Raw genomic sequence first — 20,508 nt, forward strand, 5'->3', positions numbered from 1 at the left:
ACCATATATCCAGTGATGATCGACTTTGGTTCCTCCCGCATGCTAACCTCTTATGTGTTTGCAAGCTGTATTACCTCCCGCCTGACAGAAAGTGAGCTTCTGAATTGGTATCTTGCACTGTGGTTTTCCGACGCTGCGCCGATACTGGGAAATCTTGAGTGAACCAATACTTAGCAATTCGTTCCTGATGCTGATACGAGATCGTCCTTGGGGCCGAAGTTAGTTGTGGGGGCATCTGGAGATCTTGGTTCTAGTCGTCTTTGCAAAGGAAGGACTAAGCAATGAATCCTGCTTTGGAAGGTCCTCGGCTGAAACTCGGCAGGGCTTGCCCTCGACTATTCGACACCCATGTGCCTGCATAAACGAGGCAAGTTCAGTATGGCCGTGTATCTTGGAATACGGCAACGCTTGTCTGACAAAAGCCTCTACTACGCATGGCGAGCCAGCACATACTTCTGATCGTAAATAAATATGGCTGGAATTCCCATGGTAAACAAATGCAAAAGCCAGGTCTTCGTCCCATTAAATACAAAAATACGATTACTTGGGTCGACGTGCAAGTTCTGGGCTGTTTGTTCTGAACTCTTCACCCCATGATTCATGAGATGGGCCATACAATCAAAACTCTGCAGATCCCATCAAACCACAGCTACCAGCTGTCGTACCGTTGTTTTGAATCAATGTCTTGTTGGGTTAGGTAGACCTGGCTCTTTCGAGAATTCGAAGCTCACTATGGCTGACAGATCCCCTTGTGTGAGCCCAACAACAATCCAGCTGAGATTGCCGAATATTTGCGGGATATGTTGATTTTCTAGAGATGGTCAGCCCAGAACCTAGTTTCAAGCGTGGCTGGGTAATCTTATGTATTCAAGGTAGGGAAACCGGGAAAGGGGGGACTGGATTGCAAATGATTTGGTTCTGGTCCCCCGATAGGAGACACTTGATCGTGGTTCGTTTTTTTCTTTTTTTTTTCTTTTTTGGTATATCAACTTGCTTGCAATGCAGAACATGATTTGGCATCCCAGATTCAATTCGAAAACAATAATTTTGAAACTCCATTTTCAATCTCAACGATTATCACTCGAAGATTCTGTACCTGGCGGTTGCGAATGACGAGCCCTGAGAACAGCCCCTTTTCACGGTCCAAGGACTACATGCTTGTTACAATATGCTTATGTGTACTAAGTTGACATAAAATCTTACAGGTGTATCTCCAATGTCACATTTAAATCCGTGCTCTTCAGCAGAAGTATAATCCTAGTGGCAGCGGACTTCTCATTCAAGAGAAAGTAAGGGTCCGTGAATCTACCGAGTATAGCAATCAGTATCCCCGGTGTAAAGCAAGTTCGGGACAACACGAATCATGGTCATAGACCTTGTGGTCCTGGTAATCACGTAAAGGACTCATATCTCAGTGAGGATGACCCTTTCACATCCACAATGTATTGTCCGGGTTCACAAGAAGCCAAACATAGGTAGGCTGGCTAGCCTGGGATTTCATATGGAAATTGGACTACATAGGCTTCTACAGATCATGGCAGTATACATATCGACAAAGATCTCTTGAATTTACAATCTTGTTCTGACATTTCGAATCATGTCATTGATGGTCCAATACTTGATCTTGCCGCTGGCCAACTGCTATAGTCGTTCTTTCCACTAGCAATGACTGCACGTTCGTTCTGGCTGGCGTAAAGACCTATCACTCTCACACAGCAAGTGTTATGGTACTCCGAGGGACGTACTTCCCATCCTCCTGGGGGATGCTTGAAGGTCAAGAAGGCGAGAAGCAGTATCAAGGATTTCAGAATGATACACATATACCATAACCCCCTTTATGCATCCGAAAAGGAATTAGGGAAGATGGGAACTGTCGAATGGCAGTGGTTCATAGGCTATTATACTTATCAAAAAAAAAAAAAAAAAAAAAAAAAAAAGATCAACTAGTACTTTATCTGCTGGGATGTGTTTTCTTAATTTGCCTAATTGGTAGGATGCTAATCGTTTATATCGAGTCCAGGCAGATTGGAAATACTCACGCAATCCAGCCTCCCATCCAATGGTGACTAGTCTGGTCGACGTCAGCGTGGCTCTTGGAGTTTGTATATGAAGTGAGATGTCGCTCGAAACTTCAGTCAACTTTGGCTCCTATAGGGCATCCAGTTGCAAGTGCCAGCTAGCATCAGCCACAGAGATGAATACTGGCCAAAGGCTGACTTTTCGGCAATCTAGTACAAGTGTCTGTTAACGTGCCAGGACACACTAGATCCGAGTGTATAGAACGTGTTTCTGTCGTTGGCAGAAGTGGCATCATCCATCGAGGGTGTCCCGAGGGTGTCGAGCTTGGTTGTACTAATTTGGATCGTGTCCTTCGAATCTTTGTGGCAGTTGGTGCATGACGTCCTCTCGACAGCGGACCAAGATTTCGATATATACACTCTCTCTGGTCAGAGGCCATGGGAGCAATACACATTATGTGGTTTAGACTGGGTCGTATTAGGAGTTTTGAGGTGAAGTGTGTTTATCATTAGAGCACATCCAAGTAATCTTGACAAAGTTGCAGGGCGTGACAATTACAGGTATGTCAAGCTGTTTTCATGAATAGGGAACTACCGACTCTTATATCTCCCATGAGGAGGACCTTGTTCTTGGTAGGGCCATCATCAACAACATTTGGTGCTAGGGATGAGCGCTGGGTGTATAGTTGTGACCCGAATTTAATCTAGCAAGTGTAGGTGTTTCTTGAACAGCAGTGGTCATCTTGCCTGACCAGCGTCTTGCCCATTCAATCTACATCGGGCACGCTGATGTCTATGAATTGGAAGGAATCAGAAAGGGGCGACATGTTGCTTGAAGGTACTCTTCTAGTCAGGTTTGGCAACACCATGATAATATACACGTGAGAATATAGCAACATCTGTATCATTCGTCGAGGACTCCTTCATCGCTGGCAGTCATGGAGCGACTGAAACCATCCAAAGCTAAGCAGACGATACGATTGATGGCGGTCATCTACTTCCCAAAGCCCAACACTTCCCGACCTGCCAGAGGGCGACGCACAGTATCCTCCTCGCACGCCCGGCCATCTTCGACAGTTACAAGGGTAGCCCTCAGGGGCAGGAAGAACATCCCGAAGACCCACAGTCTGTCGCAGACGAGACCCCAACATACTCAGCCCTCGAGACATTCATCTACAAGGCTAGTTGCTATGAACCTCAAACCCCGGCATGCGAATCGTAGGCGGAAGCGAACCGGCTATGGGCTTGGCACGTTGACGCCGGTGCAAGCGAGCAAGGAGCTACTTGCGTACACGATACGTAGACGCTGAAGGATGGCAATGTCCATCAGCCGCCGCGACGCAATAAAGAGTGAGTGGCAGCCTAGCAACGAGGGCGATGGATGAGACATGACGCGGATCGACGCGCGCTTTACTCCGTAGCCTGGACAATTCCCGCGCGGCATCTGTTCGCGCCGGCTCAGCATTGTCAATGTCAGCTGCAGCCTGCAGCAAGCAGTACTGAAATCTACGTAGCCGCTGACAGGGGTAAGAGAAGAATCTCGACCAGGGGAGGATTGGGGCTTGCCCACCAGCTCTCGGAACGGTCAGACGGCCATCAAGAAGGTCAAATTTAGAAACAGGAACCACGCCGGAACGAACCACTGTGATAACCGCGACAATCCAGTTCCTCATCGAAGAAAAATGACAGCGGCAATTGGCCGTGCAGCCGCAATCTCATATCCCGGAAACAGATTCCCGTGCGATCCTGTTGCTGTCTGTTCACTGCTACCCTGAGCAGGGACTAACAATAATAGATAAAAAACGGGTAGGCCAAGAGTGCAACCAGAACGTCCCGGCAATCCAATTGGCCTCGACAAGCGCCCGCCCCTTGCAGTCCCACCGCGGCAAAGGAAATTTATCGTCAAATAGCGCCGGGCGCTTCAATCGACACGACACTGGGGCCCATCCTCTGCACTCTGTTTCCGCACACTACGCGCTGGTTCCCATTGATCTATTCCAGTGCCTGTTGGGCATAATTCATCAATATTGTCTAGGATCGAATACGGGGGCCGGCCGGCTAGCCGCTGCAGCGCGAGATGAAACATAGGATCAATCGAATGGGTTCGATGCAGCTCTCCAGCAGCTGCCGACCGGCTTTGCGGCTACGTGCGTCTTCAAGAGATCAAATGCAAGGACTGACGGGAAGCAATCAGCAGTAATCCCCCGGGCAATTGCTCCTGGCATTAGCCGCCTCAGCCCCAAGCAAAGAGAGAGAGAGAGCCGCCGGGGCCTGCTTACCCGCCCCCGATCTGCCGCCTGCCGTAGAAGCGACGCCAGCCTTGCGGGAGTTTGGGAGCGCGTGGTTACAACCAATGCCGCAGAGATGTTGCAGTGAAGACTTTCCATTGAACACGGAGCGCTGAACACTGAACACAAGGTTTGCTTCCTTCAGCAGCATGGATGACCACCCATCAATGCAATGCACGCGCACACGCGCACACGCGCGCTCGCCGCAATGTCCGATCAAATGGTGTTTGTCTCAGAAGTTTGAGAGCAGGATACGAACCACTGCACTCGTACTGTAAGACATTCCATAGAGAGAGAAAAGGAAAAAAAGACCTGCCAATTCCGGTCGGTGCAGCCAGCAACAAGCGGCAAGCATCGTACATGTATTTACCCGTTCGTTCGAAGAGAAGCCACCACCACGACCGAGTTGATTCTTCTGCACATGTATGGAGCCCGAGCCTTCTACTCGAAAGGCACGAACTCCCAATGGTCACGCGGCACACCACCACCCCCCCTTAGAGCCACCCTTGCCGTTTGGAACGGCCCCCAGACGGACGCGATGATCGCTATCTACTCAACCCACTCCGACCCCCGAAGCTACTGGCCACATGTCTTCCCGTTCTACTCACTAAAAACCCTTACTTAGCTAGGCACGACGCATGGCTCAGGGGCCGCCGTGCATCTCCGCACTCAGGCTGGCTGGCTGTTGGTCACCATGTCACCAACCCAAGCAAGAGCGGGATGCGGAGGGGAGCAAGCTAACGAGGCTGAAAGGTAACGGACAGTGATTCCCAGCAACAGGCAGACTTGCGGTAGCTAACTTATCTAGTGCGAGTTGATGGCAATGTTGGGACGGAGCGGTAACCATGGGACAGGCGGCGGTGGCTGGCTAGAGCGCTCTGGGCAGCGGCTAGGCACTATGAATGGCACGGGCTCTTCTTCTGCATTTTGCTTTGCTGGACCTGCATATGCAAGCAAGTAGTAATTTGGAAAGGTTAGGTAGGTAGGTAGCCTGCATGGGCAGCAGTAACGTTGAAGATAGCGCCGTGGGCATGCGCTATAGTCGGCCTAAATTTGCCCGCTACGTGCATGCATTATGTTGATAGTAACGCGGCATAAGATGGCCTATGGAAAGGTGGACCTGCGTATGCATGGCAATTGATGTGGTAGGTATGAAGAAGGGAGGTGAGCAGTGAGAGAGAGAGAGAGAGTGTGTGTGTGTACAGGACGTGTACTTGGTGAGGTTAGGGGAGCGAGCGATTTCCCCCACCACTAAGTTGTTAGGGGGCTTTTGGGCCGATCGCTTGCGCAGGATTTCGTGATCGGCTCGCTATGTAGATCTTGGCAGCTTGGCATAACGATCCAAGGTGTTCAAGCCACAGTCGTCGAACCTTGCCTTCCCCCTGGCCGGCCCTTCCTCCGTTGCCCCTTGAGTCAGAGTCATTTGGATGTGGCGTACGATCTCTTCTTCACATGCGCATAGCTTCCGGGGGCTGCGAGTAATTTACCAGAAAAGAAAAGAAGGAACCAATGCATAGAGGGCCATTGGAATATTGAAGCTACCAGACAAGACTTTGTCGCTTGTCGGAAATTTCGATGAAGACTCTCTCGGCTGAGGGCCAAGACAGCGTGTTTGCTCCTGCCCAGCTGAATGGCCACCGGAGCTTTCCTCACTGGCTAGCGTTCGCCCGAACAAAAACCAACGAACCGTTCGTGAATAGTCTTAGATCAGCGCCAGAAGTAACGACCGATGGCCAGATAGGGGTCCCGTCCGATAGGCCCTAGATTACTTATTCAGCCGGCCACCAGCACCAGGAATGCGCGGACTTCAGCTGCTCACTGGCTACCTGACTCTCCGTCTGTATGCGGAGGGGGAGGGCGGAACTGGGGGGCTTGGGTCATGCGGTTCGAGTGCGCTGCTGCGTACGGCGGAGGAGATACATTGCGAATACCCCAAGTTGGGTTCTTTGCATCCCCTCTTGGCAGTTCCATGCGCAATGTTTATTTTCTGTTGTTGTCCCACCCCCTCTGCGAGGCCTCTATGTGTAGGACCATGCGCGTGAATAATGTAGGTAGTTAGCTGTGTGGTACAGGGCTTACCAGAGACACGCATAAAGTAAAGAGGCCCTCAGCCACACCAGGAACGCGCATGCATCCCCCCCTTTTTTTTTTTCGCTCCCTCGATTTCGCCATTTCGCGGGGTAGTTCGCGATGGGGGCATCGCCATTGGCCCTCGAGGCAGTGGTCTGGACGTTTCGTTTCGAGGCAGTCCCGGCCAATGGCGGCGTGCGCAGACCAGTCCCACCGACTTTCTCCGAGACAGGAGGGCACCGCATTCGGGCTAGTCCCGTCTTAAACCGAAAGGGCCGCCGCTTCCGTTTCGTTCGTTGGTTCGTTCGTCGTCCATGATCAAGCAAGCCGCATCGAAGAGAAGAAACATGTTGTGATGCTGGTAGGTAGCATCGGGCATCGCGAGCTCCATCCGTCCATCCTGCACAAGCACTGCCAGCCAGCCGAAACGCCAAGTGCCAAGACAGAGGAAAGGTGTAAAAATCTGGGGAATGCACTTAACTTGAGCAGCGCGGCAGGGCGGTGAGGTCCGAGTCTCCAGTATTTAGCAGCCTGAATTATTCACGATGGCTGGATGGACAGGCATAACGTTGAATGCAACCGGTGGACAACGCATAATGCCTCCTGCGGGGAAGCTAATTTTGTGAAGACCGCTAACGGTTATGCCTGAGCGACCAGTGTATACCACTTGTACCGGCTTGGTGCGGAGGTTCATGGCTACTCAGAACTAGGCAATGGTATAGGAGAAGAGATAATGCCATCCTCATCTAGTTGTAACTGCCTGATTGAGACCCGAGCCGAGTTAGTAGCGAGAGTTGCTGGGGGCTTACTTGGAGGCTCGGCATCGGCTGCGAGGTTCAGGGGTCAGGGATGGACGAACGATTCAACCCCCTCGCTTTTGGGCAGTGCCGCCATTCGGATCGATCATCACCTTCAATCCAAGAGCCGCCATTATGTACGTGTAGAGCACAGCTTGAACCCTTGCCAGATAGGGGAGATTGGAATGCAACTTTGAATAGCCAACCGCAATTGCCTTGTTCATCCATCATTCAGCAGTAACGGAAGGGGCAAAAAAAGCATGATTACTTTTTCGACAGGTCATCAATGCGCAGGGGTTGAGCTACCCTCTGCGCCGGAAAGGGTAATACACCATCTGTCAAATGATGGCCCAGCGCATTCCAGCCGCAGGTCGCTAAATCTTAACCTAGATGGCGATGAATGGATGATGGACGGATGGGATTGGGATGGGGATGGGATGGCCAGGATGGCTAGGATGGCCAAGAAGGACAAGGGACAAGGTCAAGGAGACGCTCGGACTCGTTGGTGCTCAGTCGCTCAGATGTCTGGGGAAAAGGCCAGTGATAAGGTTGACGAGCGGTCATGGAGACGAAAGCCTCAAGCCACACCGGGATTTGTGCAGTAGGTTTCGGCTTCGGTCTGCACGCTGGACTGGAATCCGGACGGACGGGCCATCCAAGGGTCCAAGACACTATCAAGGGGAGGGGGAGATGATGGTGACGTTACGAGGTTTTCCCCTTCAATGCCGTATAAGTAATCAGCAAAAATGGAGAGACAGGAGGACACAGCACCTCTGGCACCCAGCCAGCCAGCGCCATTGCGAGAGACATGCCGTGGTGCTACGGAAATGACTACGTTTCAACGTCCTTCATCCTCCCACCTAGGGCCAATTTCCAATCTTTAAGCAATGCTGGGCGGCAGATGCACGACGAGTAGTTGCATAGACCAGCAAATGATGCATCGTCATGGCCCATGGTCAAACCGCTCACTAATTACTTAGTAACACTGGTCACCGCACGTTACGGCCTATCCTGCACGTGCTCTGGTGCTCTATGGGTACCGTGTATGCAGAGTGATACGATGCGAATGAGTTGTTAAGAGGCAGAATTTTCGTGTCTGCATCTCTGATATTAGGAGCAGCAACTCGGCATGACGGCTCCCCAAGTTGCGATGGTGTTGGGAACATGTATGCCCCGGCCGCTGCCGACGTGCCGAGACCGCCTGTTCGACCACAATATTGAAGACATCGTGGAGACTTTCCGATGCGCAAAGCCCTGTCGATATGGTGAATACGACCCTCGAGGTGGCATTTTCGTGCCTGTCCCGCGACCAAGCAAAGTGGGTGGGAAATTGGGAGGAGCCAACGCGATAGCGGAAAATAGCACGATGGTTCGGACGTTTCGTTTCAACGGGTCACACGCGAGAAAACCCTGTGCAAGTCCAAGGCCTGGCTTGGTCATTGGATGACCCACGCATCTGCCACAACCTTGGCGGGGTGGGGTTACATACCGCCTGTCGAACTTTGGCATCCTCATGCCTTGCTCTTACTGGCAGGCATATCGCTATTGCTGCCTCTTTCGCTTGAGGCGAGCGAGTTTGATGAAAGGGCGCAGAGAGGAGAGCGACGGCCGGTTGAGACGACCATGCGCGCGAGGAGGCTCTACACATTCCTGCGTCTAGTGTGACTGGAGGTGTCTAGCCTTGTCCATGGCTGAGAAGTTGCGACGCCGCCTCCAGCAGACATGCTTGGTGGTCGATCTGACGGGCGCATGGGCTGATGCCACGGAAGGGCTGGCTCATCCAGTTGCCACTGATAGTGTTGATGTTTCTCTCTGAGCCTACGTCTGCCACTCAGGTACCTGCATTCTGCAGGCCGATCCGTCGTCGATACCGATACAAAGGGCTACGCGCCCTGCCATTCGATGTGCGTCCTGTTTCAATTCTGCTGCGAGGTTGACGTTGTGCATGTTGGCGTAGCATGATTGGCCGAGGTTGACAGCCAGCCGGCTGCCAACTAAAGTAATCACCCCTTGGCCCCCTGCGCGCCGGCTCCAGCTTCAGCCACAGGCTACCAGGACTACTGTACCAAGACTGCCTCGTCCCGCTTGGGTTCCTCCCGTCTAATTCGCCCGCTAGCCTACTGGGCTCGACTCTTGTCACTGTCAGGTAGGCTAAGTCCCAGTGCTCTCGGTAAGTCAGAGAGGCACTTGGAAGTAACTCTGCCCGCCTATGGAGCCCCGGCCGGTACACACCACGCTTGGCCAAAACGCATGCCCCTACACGCTTGTTTCAAGTCTCGCTGCTTTCGAACCACTGCAGCCAATGAATCATGCGCAGCTCAACCGACCGTCCGTCGCGCTCACCCATTCATCTAGGGCGTTATGCGGCGCCATGGCCGGGCTTGGTCGGCAAAATGCAGTTATCAGCCATTCAAGTCGTGGTAACGCCGGCCTTCTGGGGGGCGTCTCGTCAGGGGCCCTGTCGAAAAAAAAAAAAAAAAAAAAAAAAAAAAGCTCGAACAGCAGCAGCGCTCTTTTGTTATTGTGCGGCCACAGGACATCTCGCGCCCAATTGTCTGAGCGGGACCGATGGCCCTGGAGACAGGCCGCCGAAAGAGTTCTCCAAATAGCATCTCGGTTGGATCTTCAAGCCTCCCTGGTCGTATCCAGTAGTATCCAGTATTGGGAGGTTTGCAAACAAGTTGAAACTATATGAGATCCAGATGTTTCCAATTCCTCAACTTCAATATTCTGTCCCTTCCTCTCGCCAGACTAGTGAACTACTATTCCAAGTGTGCAAAGGTGTTTTGTTTCATCGACTTCTTTTTCTTTTTTCCATCCAAAGGGAGCTTTTCATCTGAAGTCTAGAAGACGCCTCCTCTCTTTACCTGCTCCCTCCCGGCTTTAGATTCACTGCGTGGAGCTACGAACACGAAACATTTGACTGACCCCTCCGCCCCGACTCGATTAGGAGACCACGATTGATTCGATACTTTCCCTATCCCCAACTTGCACAGACTCAGGCCAGTCTGGATTAATATTTCCCGCATACCGCATTCCAAAGACGCCCTTTCTTTTTGCTTCTTCTTGACGGTTATCTGGGAATCCACGCCAAATCGACATACATCATCATACACAGCCCAGGACTGTTTGCAAGGCAGATCGGCAGAGCTCTTATATCTGACCCAAGGCGGTGCACTTTCCGGGACGGTCCCACGAAACCCGCAAGGCAACATACCCGTCACGCGGAAACGAACATTCACTCATCTCGTCGTCCACTTGGCAGTGCTTCTTACGTCGCTTGATACGAAGACTCGTTGCGCGTTCTTTCGCCATTCTCTGGAGCCCCGACCAAGATTGGACGTCGTTGGGCTTACCGACTCCGCCTCTCTAAAAAAAAAACGCTCGGTGCCACTGGCAAGTTGACGGCTACTTGTGGCTCCCACTACCCACACCCCGAGAACTCCGACGGCGACGACAGATTCTCGGATATTTATCTCAGCATCGAATCTGCTGATTCAGGCAACGTGCTACGCATCGGCAGCTAAAACAGCAATCAATCAGAAAAGGCATTTCCGCTGGCTCCGGGTTCCTTTCACGTCGCTTCTCCCTCCATCTCTGCCCATTGATTGACTGCGACATTCGGTGTTCTGGATTAATCTTGAAATCGTCGCACTCACTTCCGACCTTCCCGCCACCTCTGGGTATTACTTTACTTTTACGGCCTCAGAGACCCGACCCCACGTCATCCGGGCCTGACTACGACCAGCCATTCTCTGCTATTGAATCCTCTCTCGCTCTGGGGTGATTGCCTGTCGCTCCCCTTTGATTACTATACTCAAGCCACAGCTCGTCACGACACGGCCCTGCGGCACTCAACGTCAGCTCATATCGCCATTCATTCAAACTAGGTTCAATAGGCGCTTGTCACCTTCTCTGGTAAGTCAATCAATCAATCAACTCATTACGCACCGACACATCGTTATATGTGTGTGTGCGGGCGAGAGCGAGCGAGCCAGAGCATGTACCGTTTCTTACTGGGGAGGTGGGATAATACTTGTTCATGCACTCTCACCTGCCACCACAGATGGGCCTTCTGAGACACCCTTGTCGGACAAAACCGGCTGGCTGACCAACTGACGCAGCTCCCCCTACCACTACGCCCAGAAAGCCCCTGCGCAACACAGCACCAGGCAGCCCAGCAGTGCAGCCCCTGCAGCCCAAGCAGCAGCAGCAGCAGCAGCAGCAAAAAGAGGTACTCGCGCGGTACTTCTAGCCCCCCCTGTCGTGCGCCATCCATCGCCCACCGCCTAAAGGCGACCCCACAGCCCACACCTCAACCTCGCATTCCCACTGCGACTCTCTGGGTCCAGCCCAGCCCAGGCACTTCGTGTCGATCAACGCCCATCCACCGGCATCCTAGCTCAGTCCGTCGGCTCAGCCTCGTCCTGACTGGCGTCACCGTACCACGTATCGTCTCTTCTTCTAAGATACTTTCTGGGTCACTCTATTCTTTTTTTCCCTGCGTCTCTTATAATTCCTTATCCTCCCCCTCGTGGCCAAGCCAGCGGGTCTTATAGCGGGGACTCCTTGGTCTCGTCTGGCGTCCGCATTCCTGTCTTGTAACTGAGAGCGCTGTCTCTTTGCAGCCCCAGTCCCGTGCCCACTCCTACAAGTGGTATTCTCCTTGCTAGTCTCATATGAGTACAGGCCCCTCGCCGCGTGATACATATCATCCACTCCTTACTACACTCTCATAAGACCACACCAACCACACACACAACCACCCACTCACACATATCTGGCTGCTGTTGGTTCATTCATTATATTACCAATCGCCCTTCCAGTCTCACTTCCCCGGACTTGCTCCTTTCGGTCTCTCTTGTCCCGTCTTGAGCATTCTTGTTGCATCCATACCTTTGGACAACCAACACACACATAAAGCAGCCTACCCCTTGACGGCGCCGCTGCTTACTTACACAACAAACTCATCGACACATTCCAACCTCATCTGCTCTTGCAGTTCTACTCAAACAACAACGCACATCTGTCACCATGGTGTCGATATCAGGATTAACCATGGAGGAGCTCAACGTCGAGGCCCTGGAGCGCTTCGTCTACCAGCCCGTGAGCAACGCCATGATCTCCTATCTGGCCGATGCCGCCTACAGTGTCATACAATGCGACCCCAACATGATGCCCCCGCCGGCTCAGAACAGGACGCATCTTGCCACCCCGCCTAGGACGCCCTCGCCCAAGGCCATCCCGTGCCACGATGCGGGTCTGCCCTCATTGGAGAAGTTCATCACGCAGCTGGTTGTCTCATCCAACGTTCAGGTGCCTACTTTGATGTCCACTTTGGTCTACCTGAACAGGTTAAAGTCGCGGCTGCAGCCAATGGCCAAGGGCCTGCGCTGCACCACGCATCGCATCTTCCTCGCTGCTCTCATCCTGGCTGCCAAGTATTTGAACGACAGCTCGCCCAAGAACAAGCACTGGGCCAACTACAGCGCTATCCACTCCGAGGGCTACAGCTTTGGGTTCAGCCGGACTGAGGTCAACCTGATGGAGAAGCAACTGTTGTACTTGTTGGACTGGGAACTGCGCATCACGGAGGAGGACCTTTACCGCGAGCTGGAGCCCTTCCTGTCGCCCATCCGGGCTGAGGTTGATGCCAAGCACGCGCGACGCATTCAACGCAAGATGGAGGAGGCTTTGCGCAAGCAGCAGGAGGCCGAGCGGTGGGCCGCAGCAACCCGGTACCCTTCGCCACCATCTTCCCGCGGCAACTCGAGGTCGAGGACCGTGGCCGCACCGCCACCCGCACAAGAGTCCGTGCGCCTTGTGCAGGATCCCTCCACACCCCCGAGCCTTGTCTACAGCACAGGCAGCTCGAGCAGCTCGTACGCCTCTTCCATCTCTTCGCGGCAACACTCGCGGTCGAGCACTCCCCTTTCGGATATGGAGGAGCCCTATGTTTATCCCGAAGGCGGTGATCTCTACGAGTCGCCCGTCGAGGTCGTTTTGGATATGCCTCAGCCGGCTGCTGGCATGCCCTACAGGAAAGACGGAAAGGTGCGACTACCTTACGAGATCAGCCCGGAACAGCTCCGGGAACTCCAGGACGGGCACAGCAAAACGAAGCGGGCCAAGACGGGCCGGGGCATGTGGTCGCGATTCTTCGACAACGGCGTTACGGCATAGGCGCATTCACCTGGCATTGTTTTTTTCTATCACACTAGCATGGAGTTCACGGGAGAGGTTTCCGAGGGTAAAAGAAGAGCGATATATTTTCTTAGAGGGGCGTCTAGAGCAGACACCCCATCATTTGATACCTCTTAGGCGCATAATGGCTTCTGGTTTTTGGGGGTGGGGGAGGGGGAATTGGTTTAGGATATAATCTACAGGTTGCATCTTGGAGGGTCTTTCCCGGGCATTAGGAAGACTGGGATATGCTCAAGGCCCAATACAGGCTTGAGGAGGAGTTGGAAAGAGGGGTATGAAGACACGGAGATTACTGCCACCTATTTACCTAGGATAAGGAAATCATGAGATGATACTACAACTACTCCTCCTATTACTATTTGGGCAAGTGAACAATGGAACATCGGGCTTGGGACCTTGAGCATGATTCATTTGACCGAGAAGGATCAATCAATACAGAAAGGGGGAACTACTCTGGTTGGTCCCTCTACATTATACCAATAATACTCTTGAGCCATCCGAATACTTGTTGAAATAAAGTGCAATCACAATCCTGGCTTTTTCGGTAGGTGACACGAAAATAGATCACGGCCCTGAGGTTGCAGTTCAGTTTGCGGGATGCGGCATCGCCTCCAAAAGAAAAAAAAAAAAAACGTCATCCCACCCGAGGGCGATCAATGCCCCTCGAACGGCAGGGGTACCCACCAGTTTGTTTTCCCCTCTTGGACTTACACGCAAGCGCATGGATCGATATCAAGGAAACTGGAACCTTGGCTCGCTCGTGGACGGAGAAGAACCCCCTTTTCGGTTGCTATACTTGCATATGATTGCGGTGTATGATCGGGGGAGGAGTCGCTCCGGTAGAGTTCTTTAATAAGTACAGTTTGCGGCATGACTTTTTGGGTGCGGTGGTGCAATGCAGGTATGTAGGGCAGTTTCAGGAATATCGAAAATAGAGGCGTGTTTCCCGTTGGTGAGATGTAGTATGTATGCAATGCATGTCAGATCGTCTAATGAACCAAGGTTCGGTCTTGTTCACCTTGAGATTCTGGGGTCTGGATGTGTTATCGTTTTCGGGGTCCATGTACGGGACAGGGGGAGGAGACAAGGTTAGGTTGCTTGATTGATATCTATCTGTAGAACCAACATGCAGCATGACCACTGTTTGCAGATGATTCAGTTCGATGTTTGCTTACTGCTGACGCATGCTTCTTCCGCTTCATCTCATTACGCTGCATTTACTTATTTATCGTCTGTATGTGTTTGCACATTTTTAGCAACGTAGTAAGTTGTGTTGGTGAATTTGGATTTCCCATCGCACCTAGCTGTGGCACGGCGGCCGGCGGCCTGCTAACCTAATGATGGCGGATGATGGGCTGGGGCCTAGAGGATTCTGGGCGCTGTTGGAGCAAGGGTCTAGTCTAGGTCATCGGTTAATTATCACGATGTCTGTCCCCTGCCCGATTCACGGGGACGGACGATCTGACCTCGGGAACGACGAGCTATTTTGCAAGGTAAGCCTAATACTCCCTAGTCGTCAGAGGGGAGGCGCCCAATCTATTTGTTTACCTTAACCTGCTTTTCTTCGCATGAGTCAGTTCGGGGTGGCTGGAAAGGACGGACCTTTTTTTCTTCGTCTTCAGCCCAACGGCGGCGGCGGCGGCATAATTCCAGGATCGCTGGTCCCTGTCCTTCCCCAGTATTTTACGGCGTGCCCGCCGGAGCCGCTGTTAGGCTTGGGCGGGCAATAACTTGCAACGTCCTGCGAAAATCCGCACTGAGGGTACCCAAGCCTTCCCTTCCCTGCGATAAAGTCCATCGTCGTCCAACGTGGTGAATACCCAGCGGTCCATCAATCAAGTCAAGAAGTCAAGGGTTTCTAATTTTACATTTTGCGCATGTCATGAAACCCATAGATGGCAACATGCCATACTCATGGCTATGCTATGAGCATATACTACATGACCGATAAAGCAACAACTATGGGTGACACGTCGTCGCCATCGCCGTCGCCCGTGTAGATCAGGGTTCCTTCCGATCAATCAGGGAGGGTATTATTGGCTCCCCGTCGGCCCTTCACTAAATAAACAAGAAGAACCCTGGGCAGCCCGGCCCCGCCGTTGCATTGTGGCATTTTTGGCAGGACTTGCAGGCACTGCAGCATCGCATTGGGCGCTACTGGATTAACCTTATGTGTACAGGCCGAGAAAAGGCAGAGACCTCGATGCGACGACAGCCAATGGGTTGGGCTCGTTACTGCAGCCATATGCAAGATGCTGCAGGCTGTCTGTCCAAGGCTCTTTCTTTCCTTTTGGCGTTGCTTTTGACGGTCTCTCCTTTTGCTTGCCTCGGCATACAACAATGCACTGCATGCATCTCCGACTAGTGGAGACGCGTCATTGCAGACTGGGACTCTATTGGAAATCTTTGCTTTTCCACCGTCGTCTGACTTGATTGACTTTCGTCGTTTGCTTTTCTGTCTCTCTAGTTGCCCGATGCAGTATCGCATGCATGAAGGGCATTGGGGAAACTGCGGTAAAGGCGAGAGATCTACGCCAGCAACGGCACAAGGTAGGTTAAAAAGTCAATCAATCATTCCTTCCCTTCCTCGACTCAATAGCCCCCATTCCCATTCCGTCCCAATTCCACCTTCCTTCCCCCTGGTTTTCTCTCCAACCAACCGGCGACATCTGTAAGGTACGTGTCTCGCCTCCTGTATCAATCATGTAGGCAACTACTACCTAGTGGTAAGCAGGGTAAGTAAGTATGATGCTATTGTTCGGCACCATCCAGTACTTTCTCTTTTCTCCCGCGGCATGGTGGGAGCATTTGTCTTGTTTGCAACGGACGTCTACCGTATTGCAGCAGCGAAACCACTTTGCGGCCCAGCTGCCGATCCTCTTATCAAGGTCAATCCCTCCCTTCCCTCCCTTCCCTCCACTCCCTCCACTCCCCATGACACCGCACCAGCCACCCAGGGAAGGACCCCAGGGAGATCTTCCAAATCAAAGAGGTACAATCGGACTACTTTGACAATTGCGTCGTCGTCCACGCACCAGCGGGCCGCGCTGCAACTGCACATCATCGTCAGCACCGGCCAAGGGAGCCCGACGGGTCGTCAGATAGGATGACTCCTTTGCGGAGAAGGATTCAGTTCTTACTACACCGCGTACGTCAAGAAAGCTGCACTCCTCAGGAGCAGCTGGAGCGGTGAACCCACCAACAATGAAACTTCAAATATCTGCACACTACAACAACATGTGCACTACCAACAACCTCCAACAACTAAAATCTGCATGCGCGCATTGTAGAAGTAGTAGAGTGTGGGGTCCGGCCTGAAATCCGGCGCCGAATTCCAGTGTTGGCTGGAAGCACACTCGCATATGTAATCTCTTTCAACCACAAGTCGGTGTGGGTGTCGCTGTCGCTACAGCACCACACAACAACTGCAATGCCAAATCACTTTCGAGGATACTCGACTTTTGCCTAATCCATCGGTCCGCATCGGATCGGATCGGGCGGGCGGCGCGCATGCAACGGTCCTCGTGTCGCTGCATTTCTGCAATCCTATGGTGATGCTCAGTTGCAACGTACCACGATGCGCGGCGAGTAAGTCGTGCAAGCTTGCCGGAACTCGTTCGCTGGATCTGTCAATACATATCCGACGGGATTACGGCAGGTGCAACCCCCGCCAAGACCTTTCGCGATGTGTCAAACCGTCATACATACACGTCTGTCGTGAGTTTCCGGGCTTGTGGATCAATCTGTCAAATCGACAAAAACAGCCTGCTTTGCTTACTATCCATGACCTTGTTCGACAAGGCTTACTTTACTGCCTAGGCTGCAGCTTAGAACGCTTCGAGAAGCAACACGCAAGTACCGAATGCGATGCAATGCCTGACGACGAGTCATTCCACCGCTTCTTTGGACGTCACGTCCGTCAACCCCCTCCTTGCCTCGATCGTACGGGACACGCATCCCATCAATCTTGGCATCTTAGTAATGGGGAGGGTAGGCAGAACCATTCAACTGCTCGCAGGTGAGACATTGGACAACTGACAACACGTTTTTCGGACCTTGATTCGTTATCATGAGGAATGCACTTGCGTCATCAAGCAGGCAGGCAGCTCTTTTGATTTTGTTGCTTGGCGGGGCTGTGCCCATGGGGGGGACTCGGGGACTCTGTGCCGTCTGATTGGCCAACAGCCCACTCACTTACACGGCCTCGCACGTTCAGCAGCTCCGCGGTCGCTCTACTTTACTCTAGTCTACCTTGCCAGGCTGCCTTGTCTTCCTCTTTGGAGTATATGATAAGTATCCTTTGACTCGGGTCTTCTAGAAGTCCGGGCGAAGGGGGTTTGTCATGATGCAGTGGAGATCAACTCCGGAAAAGTCCCTGACCAGCTTGCACTCTGCTGTCATTGGCTCAACGCGGCGGGAGGGGTTGCGGCGGTGTTGCCCCGTATAACGACCAATGCCGCGACAGCCCCCCGGAATATTGGCTTCCTCACGGGGAGTCGGAGCTTCCAGCAAGCGCATCCAAAGACTTTTCACCAGAGCCTGGCTAGATGAACGGATGGAGCCGCCGGAGCAAATGAACGAGGGGCCCGTCGAGGCTGTGTTGGGGAAAAGAGGGCGCATGGCTTCCTGGCGCGGGCGTGTTAGTCGGCCCTTGTATCGTGGCATGGTTGAGAGAGTGAGCCATAGTCACGCGACAGGACATATGATGGTTTGCTCAATGGCAGCAGCTTCCATTCACGCTGTTGACTTCAGAGAGGCCATGGCACTGGGTTGGGTCAATGCGAGGAGCCAACTGACGAACACCCTTGTGTCTCTTCTCGATCGAAATAGTGGCCTCGGATGTGGCTACCACGGCAGCGATATCATGCTTGTTGAATAGGGGACAATAATGCAAGCAAGCAGGTCGTGTTGTGGGACTAATGCTGCATACTCATGCTCGCGAAATCGCGACGGCTACCCAGGCCGCCCGCCCAAGCCATGATGCCACTCCTCAGGGGTGTCGGATAAATGAGCCATAGATACCCTCAGTGTGTTCCAGCTGTCGAATTGAACACACAACGTGCTTTGTCTCTTTGACTTGCAGTACCTCATCCTTTGTGGTGACCCGGCCCAATGTGAAAGGCGACGTAAGTCAAAAAGAGCAAGGAGGTACCGATGCTACAGACGGCCAGGCGACTTTCCGTTCTGGGTAGTTATCGTTTCCGTTATATTGATATCTCGACTCGGACGGTAAAATCTTGTCAGTGAAATAGCCCACGAAAGAAGATGGGTTCGTCGAGTTCGAGTTCGTCGTCTGTCTTCTTCTCTCTAGGCCCCGACGCCTCGGACGCCGCGGCCATCGGCAAGATCCGCGACCACTTCGACGCCCAGCGGCCGCGCTTCGCGTACGAGGGCGTGGCGGGGAGAGGCGTCTTCGGCACCACGTACCGCGTGCGCGAGACCCTGCCCGGTACCGGTGCCGGTGATGTTGGTGGTGGTGGTCAGCCTTCGACGAGGCGGATGCTGGCGGTGAAGCGAGCGGCCGAGCGGGAAGAGGAGGCGCTGCGGAACGAGATTCGGTGGCTCAAGAAATTGAGGGGTTCCGAGCACATTGTTCGCCTTGTGGCGTCGAAAGATGACGGCGAGAAGGAGGAGAATCAAGGCGCGGTTGCGCGGCTGGCGCAAGAACTGTCGTCGTTGCGGGTGTCTAACAACGACAACAGCAGAGGTAATGCCAACGTGAAGGACTCGCTAGTCGGCCTCGAGGGGCCCGTACTCGTGATGGAGTATCTGGCTAACGGCGATCTGGCGCAGATGCACTCCCGGACCATCAAGTACGATCTGGTGGTCCCGAACAGGGTGCTGTGGTCGATTCTACTTTGTCGTAAGTCGCCCTTCCCCCTGTCCCCCCGCTCCACTACGATACCTTTATCGTCGTCTCGTGCCGAGCTCCGTATGCTAACTGACATTCATCGAAGACAGTGGTGCGTGCTTGCATCGCCATGGCGTACCCCAGGAAAGCTGACGAGAACGCAGAGGAGCCCGGCCGTCTCGAGGAGATACCAGGTGACGGAACGCCGCCTTCGAACCTCGAACATGGTGATCTGCACATGGGTAATAGTAAGGACTCCCCACCTCCCGCCTACCCTGGCCACCTTTTTTCGACGGAACATGTCGACGGCAAGTAACTGACCTGTTTGTCTAGTCATGATGGGGGACTTCGCAAGCCCCTCCTCTGATGGCGGTGAGCATAGCCTCGTGCCCGTCCTCAAACTGATTGACTTTGGCATGGCCAAAGAGAGCAAGGATGCCGTGCAGGAGAACCTTTTCAGCATCTCCAGGGTAAATCCGCCTTCATCTCCTTCTCCCTTTCTCCCCTATCCCTAAACCAGACTATTCTGACACAGTTACCAGGTAATGATCAACCTCATCGCGCGCAAAGTAGTCCTCACCGGCCTCGGCCAGCCGACCACAGAGTACAAAGGCTACCGCACGTGGGCGACCGAGATCCTGCCGCCGCCGCCGCCGCAGCAGCCGCAGACCGATAGTCCCTCCCCCTCCCCCGTCGGTTACAAGTGCGCGACGGTCGACCCGGAGCTCCGCGACCTGATGGCGCGGTGCCTGGCGCAGGACCCCAGCAGGCGGCCGAGTCTGGCCGAGATGCTGTACGAAGTCCAGGTTGTTGCCGTGGATAGGTCGGCGGCGACTGCAGGGGGCGAGGGTATGGTTGAGACGGACGACGAGGTCCATGCGTTCTTGCAGAAGGCCCTGTACGATGCCGAGGACGACGCGCCAGGGAAGGAAGAGGCGCGAGGGGATTCGTTTGGCTACGACGGGGAGTTTGGCTTTTGATTTGAGGTAAGTCTGCATCCCAGTAGTATGGCGATCTAGGCGTAGATCAGAGGTAAGTGACAGTCCAAGGTAAGTGTAGAAACGAAAATAGGGCCGTAGACCATGCCCAACAGGCAATGGAATCTGGTATTACATAACGGGAGACTTTCAACAGTCACGCATCACGGAAAGTAGCAGTCTTCGTTCTCATGTAGTTCTTTGGTCTATTGTGCTCTGCTTTTCTCCCTACTCTAACAAATTGCACATGATTTCGTGATTCTCTAGCAAATTGTCCCTAGCTCATTCGGTCCAGTTCTCCTG

At 53.1% G+C, this 20,508-nt stretch overlaps 3 protein-coding genes across 3 annotated transcripts; all 3 read left to right on the forward strand.

The window, feature by feature from the left end:
* Window positions 1-12,207: 12,207 nt before the first annotated feature.
* On the forward strand, window positions 12,208-13,356 carry PG986_011801 (cyclin; the record flags this gene model as incomplete). The annotated part of the gene is made up of 1 exon (XM_066848023.1): window positions 12,208-13,356. The coding sequence occupies one exon, from the start codon at window positions 12,208-12,210 to the stop codon at window positions 13,354-13,356; it is 1,149 nt and encodes a 382-aa protein (XP_066694719.1).
* Window positions 13,357-15,867: 2,511 nt separating this feature from the next.
* On the forward strand, window positions 15,868-16,487 carry PG986_011802 (uncharacterized protein; the record flags this gene model as incomplete). Its single annotated transcript, XM_066848024.1, has 2 exons — window positions 15,868-15,927; window positions 16,335-16,487. The coding sequence occupies 2 exons, from the start codon at window positions 15,868-15,870 to the stop codon at window positions 16,485-16,487; spliced, it is 213 nt and encodes a 70-aa protein (XP_066694720.1).
* A 2,155-nt stretch (window positions 16,488-18,642) lies between these two features.
* On the forward strand, window positions 18,643-20,208 carry PG986_011803 (uncharacterized protein; the record flags this gene model as incomplete). The annotated part of the gene is made up of 4 exons (XM_066848025.1): window positions 18,643-19,240; window positions 19,339-19,476; window positions 19,562-19,698; window positions 19,771-20,208. The coding sequence occupies 4 exons, from the start codon at window positions 18,643-18,645 to the stop codon at window positions 20,206-20,208; spliced, it is 1,311 nt and encodes a 436-aa protein (XP_066694721.1).
* Window positions 20,209-20,508: the final 300 nt, after the last annotated feature.

The sequence above is a fragment of the Apiospora aurea genome (genome assembly GCF_038362705.1).
Source record: "Apiospora aurea strain CBS 24483 chromosome Unknown utg000008l_segment0_segment0, whole genome shotgun sequence".
Taxonomy (NCBI): Eukaryota; Fungi; Ascomycota; class Sordariomycetes; order Amphisphaeriales; family Apiosporaceae; genus Apiospora; species Apiospora aurea.